This window comes from Tenrec ecaudatus, chromosome 4 (genome assembly GCF_050624435.1).
Source record: "Tenrec ecaudatus isolate mTenEca1 chromosome 4, mTenEca1.hap1, whole genome shotgun sequence".
NCBI classification, from domain to species: Eukaryota; Metazoa; Chordata; class Mammalia; order Afrosoricida; family Tenrecidae; genus Tenrec; species Tenrec ecaudatus.
The window spans coordinates 19283299-19290676 of NC_134533.1; the positions used below are offsets into that span (position 1 = coordinate 19283299).

The 7378-nt window shown below is 38.8% G+C and overlaps 1 protein-coding gene and 1 pseudogene across 1 annotated transcript; both read right to left on the minus strand.

Moving 5' to 3' along the window:
- Positions 1-593: 593 nt before the first annotated feature.
- On the minus strand, positions 594-1532 carry LOC142446427 (olfactory receptor 8H1-like). The gene has a single exon (XM_075548179.1). The coding sequence runs from the start codon at positions 1530-1532 to the stop codon at positions 594-596; it is 939 nt and encodes a 312-aa protein (XP_075404294.1).
- Positions 1533-6359: 4827 nt separating this feature from the next.
- LOC142446430 (translationally-controlled tumor protein-like) lies at positions 6360-6993 on the minus strand (annotated as a pseudogene).
- Between the last annotated feature and the right edge of the window lie 385 nt (positions 6994-7378).

A 7378-nucleotide genomic window follows, 5' to 3' on the forward strand; every position in this document is an offset into this window, starting at 1 on the left:
TCAAATAACTGAACATTTGCTGGCAGCTGACTGACTTCACGGTTACTCCCCCAGAGCTTCTTAAACATTTCAAAGTTGCACAGGTCTTCCTGGTAATGAGCAACATTTACTAGAACCAGATAAAGAACTGCAGTTTGGTGAGGTGTGAGTGTCACAATTAACTTTGGAACAAGGAAATAAGATATGCTGCTAAAGAATGGATACTGAAAGAATCAATGACGTACTAGGGTTGTGTAGATTAACTAATGACTGATTCAGAATGTAAAACAGGAATGTCAAATTGTAACACTCCTGCTGGTAAACGCTGTCCTATACTTCTATAAGTAACAAATTTAAATGAGGACTTTGATTGGTAGTTTTCACTGCTGAATACAAAGTTGATGTTCTGAAATATAAGATCCCACCTAAATTACCGCAAACATGTTTATTAAAAAATTGGCATGTGAAAGTGCATATAATTGGACCAAAATTATAGCTACTATACTCAACAGAAATAGAAACTAGTTAAAGAGTAAATTGGTTGTAAGAGAGAAGGATCTAAGATATACCAAGTAAAAGAAGCTGTGAGATTCATCATGTACATCACTGTTATATTAGCTGGTGCTCTCCCTCTTCTGCAGAAGTCTAATGACAGCCCTTTTCACTTCTTTGTTCCTCAGACTGTAAATGAGTGGGTTCAGCATGGGGATCACAATAGTGTAAAACACAGAGGCCACTTGGTCCTTTCCCAAGGAGTAGGAGCTCCGTGGCTTTAAATAAGTGAAGATCATGGTACCATAGAAGATGGTGACTCCCAGCAGGTGGGAGGCACAGGTAGAGAAGGCTTTTCGTTTCCCTGATGTGGACTTGATTTTCATGATAGTAGAGAGAATGGATGCATAGGAAGCAGAGATTGTGATAAGAGAAGCCACTAAAGTGGAGCCACCAAGAATGAATATCATGGTCTCAGTATCATGGGTGTCTGTGCAGGACAGAGCTAAAATTGGGGTAGTGTCACAGAAAAAGTGATGCACTACATTGGAGTCACAGAAATGCAAGGTGCTGATAGACATCACAATAACAAGGGACTCACTGAAGCCAATCAAATAGGAGGCAATGAGCAGAGAGCAACAGAGGGATGGGGACATAATGACTGGGTATTGTAGAGGATTGTAGATCGCTATATAGCGATCATAGGCCATTGTAGCTAGAAGAAAAAATTCGGTGCCACCTAAAAAGACCAAAAAATACATCTGGGCTAAACAGCCCCCAAAGGAAATACGTTTGGTGGAAGCTATTAAGTTTTCTAAGGTTTTAGGGGTAATGACGGATGAGTAGTTGAGATCAAGGAATGACAGGTGACTGAGGAAGAAATACATGGGCGTGTGCAGCTGGAGGTCCTGGCAAATGATGAGGATCATCCCTGCATTCCCCAGCACAGTAACCAGGTAGATGAGGAGAAATAGATGAAAGAGGACCAGCCGGACTGCTTCAGAGTCTGTCAGTCCCACAAGGATGAAATCAGGCACGTTCGTGTTGTTCCTTCTATCCATACTTTGTAAAGACCTGAATTATAGAAGAAAGTTGATATTTAACACGACTGACTTAATGCAAGTTTTGCTTGGAAAAGCATAGCATTGTACATCTGAAAATTGATTTTGTTTTAAAGTGTGAATTTTATTTAAGAAATATAATTTTATTGAGACTTTTGAATGGGTATGAATGGCATTGGATAAGGAAGTTTTATTCATTATAATTGCATAATAAAAAGGAACAACTATCATAAAATTAGAATGAAACTACCAGTATCACTAATGCTTCACTTTATTAACATCTTTAATCCTCAGGATATATATTACCATCACTTTATTCCCATATATATTTTTCGGTAAAAACTTGGGATACTAGTTTTAGCAATTTGTTCAAACCCAGATTTAGTCCCTGTTGATTAAATGATTCCACTATATGAGCATTGTTACATACAAGGCTCATCCTTCTATTTTTTTGTAATATTAGGCTCCACATCCTCAGAGAAAGTATAAATGTGTAATAAGCAATGGCAGAAACTCATGCGTAATGCATCTTTGCTTCTCTTGGTTTCCCACGCTATTTAATACTTGTACTAGTTTTGCATTCGGCTCCTAATTAAAAGCTCAGCAGTTTGAAACCACCAGTCATTCTTGGGCAGAAAGACCAGCTTTTCTATTCCTCTAAAGACTCAGAGGCCACAGGCGCAGTTCTCCCTGGCCCTATAAGGCTGGGATGAGTAGCAATCAACTGGCAGACTAGATTCATCAATGTTTAGGATCTCTATTAAAACAATAGACCTCAGAATATATATATTTGAACCGTGAATTTTGATTGCTTAATTTTTAAATGAAAAACATAATTCCTTGTGAATTAAATTTATTTATTTATTTATTTTACTAAATAGGAACATTGTTTATAAATTCCTAGTGCCATCAACACTATACATCTCTGCAAAAATTCTGGCTCTAGCGAGGGCAAGGTCTACATTTATACATACCTACATGCATATGTAGTGAGAAATATGTGGTGAGAAAGAAAGGAAACACAGATGCGGTGTCTCAGTATCATCAGCTTTAAGCTAATCCAAATGAAAACGTGTTGACATCAGAGGACTGAGACCTATACTGACTCTTGAGCATCTTTTTCCAATGGAGCTAGCACCTGAGCACTGAACCACTGAGTCGGAGACTCTCTTTGATCTACACATACAGCCTCCAATTTTGAGGATGAGACTTACCGTGAGTCAAAGTAAAGGAGAAAAATTTTCTTCTTAAATGAGCTATCTAAACTTTGATAGAGTTTAAGCATTTCTTCCAAGTAAAATATATAAAGCAATTAAGGAGATCAAATTTCTGTGATAAAATAGTGCTTTCCTTTCAGATGCATTAATTCTGTATTTTGTACAAGCGTTTTTTTTTTCCTGAGATAGTGTAAATTATCACATATTACTCAGTTAAGAGTCAAATGTGAAATTCACCTCTAAATTGTATTTCTATGAAAATATGGGAGCTATTATGAATGTAAGTATATCAGAGTGACCCTAGCCTATCACTCTAATAATTCCAGTTCAGCTCATATATGAGGTACAGATGAAACTGCAAAATTTGGGCATCCTAGGGGACTAATTTCTTTGGGAGCTAGGATGGCACATTACCAAGAATTAATGTTGAAGGACACAGGGATTCAAGTTAGGCTTGTATCAGAAAGTTATGTGCTCCCTTACTGGTTACATAACACAGAGAATGATGGCTTTTGTGTATTTTAGTGATAACCTATATCCTTTACAGCGACACCCTTTCCAAAGAAATACTGAATTGATTTGTAACTCAAAGACCAATTAGTTAAGTAAGAGAGGTATAATATTACCTATGTACAGTGAGTTTTTTTTATGCCTTATCTTTCAATTTTGTCATAGGAATAAAGTGCATTCATTTATGAAAGTTAAAATGTAATAAAATAAAGATTCATAAGGAATTTATTATTTTGATGCATCTTTTTCTAGGTATTTTCCTCTATCTGCATAAAATGCTTACAATGTCTGTTCTGCATATTCTCCTGGTTTTGTCCCTCTCATCTTAGGTTAGATTAGCATTTTGTAAAAAATACAACTACATATAGCTTGCACTCACTGATGATGGCTAACGGTATCCCCACCAGGAGTACTGACCAGCAGATGGATTGTCACTGTGAGGAAGCACAATAAATAAATAATGTTTGACTTATATTCAGTTAATCATTAAAAATGTAAACCAAAATCACAGACATATAATGAGTTAGAATCAATTAGATGGTAGTGCATTTGGTTTTAATATGCTCCAGATCGGGAGATAGAAAAGTTACATATTAGATGACCGCTCACCATATTTTAAGTACCAATCACTCCAGCTTCTCTAAGAAGCAGTCACTCCTGACAACTTGTCCAACGTATGCCAGATGCAGACTCACTACCATAGCCTCTAAGTAGCTTATTTGCTGCCTTTCTTCTCAGGTAGATTGGTTTGTCTTTGCACCATTCCATGCTACTTTCAATATTTTTCTCCAGGACCACAATTCATAGACATCAATTCTTCTTCAGTCTTCCTTAGTCAGTGTCCAATCTTCACATGCTTACTAGCAACTTGAAATACCATGGCTTGGATCAAGCTCACCTTAGTCCTCCAAGTAACACCCTTGTTTGTCAATTCTCTAAAGAGGACTTGCGCTGCAGATTTCCCTCAGGTCTTTGAGCCTTTGACTGAGGATCCATGGGCATCCATTGTGGAAGCTTGGCAAATTGCTTGAGAACTGCACACTTTTCTCCATTTTCCATGCTGCTACTGTGAGTCCACTTGTGAGGACTTTGAACTTCCCATTGATCGTGGTGCGACCTGTGGTTCCGCTGTGAGACTTTGGTTTCCTATACTTTGAGATGTCATACACCCTGAAGACTGCAACACTTGATCTTCATCAGCAAGTGTTTCAAGTTTTCCTCACTTTCAGCAAGTAGGTTTCTTTCATCTGCTTGTACTAAAGTTGTGTGTGTCGAATACAGAAGGATTTCTCCCAAGCTGTATCCCCCAAATATATGCCAAACAGCTGCTTGTGAATGACTATACACTGAAAGTCACAAGAAGTAGGTCAGGGGGTATACTCCCTAAGAGCTATCAACCAACTAGAGCAAGCAGTCACCACTGTTTATCCCACAATAAATAGGGCCTACTCCCTTCTGATAAAGAGAGTAGTTGTCTGTTTCCTTGTAGGAGACCCCAGAGAGGTCAAATCCGCTCAAGGATGGCCAAGGTTAAGCTGCCATCCTAAATGTAGGATCTGCCCATCTTGTCACATATATACCCCCAATCCCTCCTCTTGCTACTGCGTGTATTTCCCTAGACCACCCCCTCTCATTAATGTATGACTTATAGCACAACACCTTCCTCTGACGGATGTCCTCACCTATAATTATGGGCTTGCATGCCCCCAGAAAAGAAAAAGCCTGGGATAGCATTAAAGATCTCTCTCTCTCCCTCCTCGTGGACCATCAAGCGGGGTTGAGGTTAGCATGCTACCAAGAATTGTGTCTGACTCTATTTATTTCAATACTTAACTTCCATCTCTCATGCTCTCGATAACTTTACTATGATCTTTACTTATTATCACTGTACAATTGCGACTACTGGACCAAAATGATGTGTTAGGGGCTGGATTCCCCTGACAGTTGTGACCATGTCTTTACTCAATCCTGATTCTTTATTCTTTTTCATTTAGTCCAACTTCCTTGTATATTTCTTCACCATAAAGTTTGACCAATGATGATACAACCCTGACACATATATTTCATGATTTTCAACAATTCAGAGTGCTCTTTCTCAGTTCACACAAGTAAGAATTTCACAGGTTCTAAAAGACCATAAGACAGGGTTCTGGAATTTTTTGTTCTTGAGAAGAAAAGTTATTCTTAAGGTTATTCATAGCTTGTTACGATGCTCATAAATGAATGCCTTCCCATAATCAATAAAACACTTTTGGGTGACCTGCTTCTTTTTGAAATACCGATGACATTGTTGCAGAATCACAGTAGCACACAGGCTACCACAGTGCAATGGAATGACAGAGAAGTGCTGGTGCATCTTTTTATTGGAATAGATATTCCCATCTCTCCCCAGTTAAGCAGCTGGTGCTTTCATTTGCACAGCTTTCAGTTCACATCCACACTCAGAACCCAGCTACTAGTGTGTTTGGCCAGGTTGATTTTGTTTTAGGGAACGAATCCACAGACACTCACGTATGTATAAGAACTCCATATCACAGAGTAATTTTATGTTTAAAAAATATCCAAGTGCAGCCCAGATAACGTCCTTAAGTGCGATATTAGTCCATAAATCTGATACTAATCCATCAATCCTTATTCAGATAGCGTGTCAACAGGAAGGCGAATCACAGGCAGAGGCTCTTGCAGGACTCAGCAAGTCTTCTTGTGGCTCATCAATACGGAGACAAAGCAGAGAGAGATGGAGACCTGAGAGCCATCTCTCTCACTGGCCTTCTAATCACCCTGCGACATCATTGACAGACTAAACTCTACCCCTTAGCTCTTACTACTCTCCAGTTGATGCAAAATTATGTAACTATCACACCAAGAGTTTAATAAGGTGATCAGGTTAAAAAAAGTCATTAATTTTAGTAATTATTAATATCAGGATTAGAATAGTGGATATCAGTACAGTACTAATAATATAAGTGGGACGATAAAAATATTAAAAAGAATTCTTTTCCTTTTTTGAGTTTAAATGCATTTTATTTTAGACAACATACACGACATTTTTTTTCCTTAAAAAAGAAAAAGACTCCTCTCCAAATAAATCAAGGTCAAAAGTAAATGAAGAACTCACGATGAGATCAGTTCCGTTTGTCTAAGTCCTGGTGTCGTGTGGATGAACAGCAGCCAGTCGGGATGAGGCGTCGGTCGTGAGTTGCCCATTGTGTTAACATTTCTCCATCTCTAAGGCATCCTTAAAGAAGATCAGATATTGGGTGACACCTTCTTCACGGCAGGCCAGCAGAGCAACCATGCCATCTGGATTCATGTTCTCACCAATAAAGAACTGGTAATTTTGAAATTTGCAAGGATATTCTTGATTTGTTCTGCAGCACCTGTCATAAAAGGCTTTACTCTTTCTGGTTTCTGTTCTTCAAGCTTGCCTTTGATTGATTTCATGTAGTCTTTGATGGACTTCTTGTAGGCTTCTTTTGAGAAGCTGGTTTCCTGCAAGTTATGGTTCACGACAATATCAACACCAGTGACCACGGTGCTTTCTGCTGCATCACCATCGTGGCCTTCAGCTGAGGCGTTAGCCCCAATGAGGGAGTCATCGATGGCACCTTCGGTCCTACTGACCATCTTCCCATCCACTTCCAGACACAGCCCGTCTGCGATCTCCCGGATCTTGTAGATGTCGGAGAACATCTCATCATGGCTGATGAGGTCCCGGTAGATGATCATGATAGCGGCTGTGGAGAGACAGCGGCTGCGCTAGCTTAGCAGGAACGCGGAGTTCTGAGCGAGCATGGTGCAGCCTGAGTGGAGCTCAGGGGGAGGGGGGAGCGGGCAGAAAGGGCTAAACAGAATTATTGACTAATATATGTGGAGTCATAAAAAGAGTATAGTTCTAAAAGAAGTTCATTACAGAAAAAAGTCAACGCATTAAATGATAATAGGAGATAAATTGAACTAGTCATTTGAAACTTTCTTCCCATGCACTAAAATAAGTGATTTCTTCCTTTTAATTTAAAAGTATATTTTTCTGGTTTATACATATCATTACTTTTATTAGATGGACCTTGATTTACGGCAGAGAATATAAAATACATTTATTACAGTTTATGCAATATT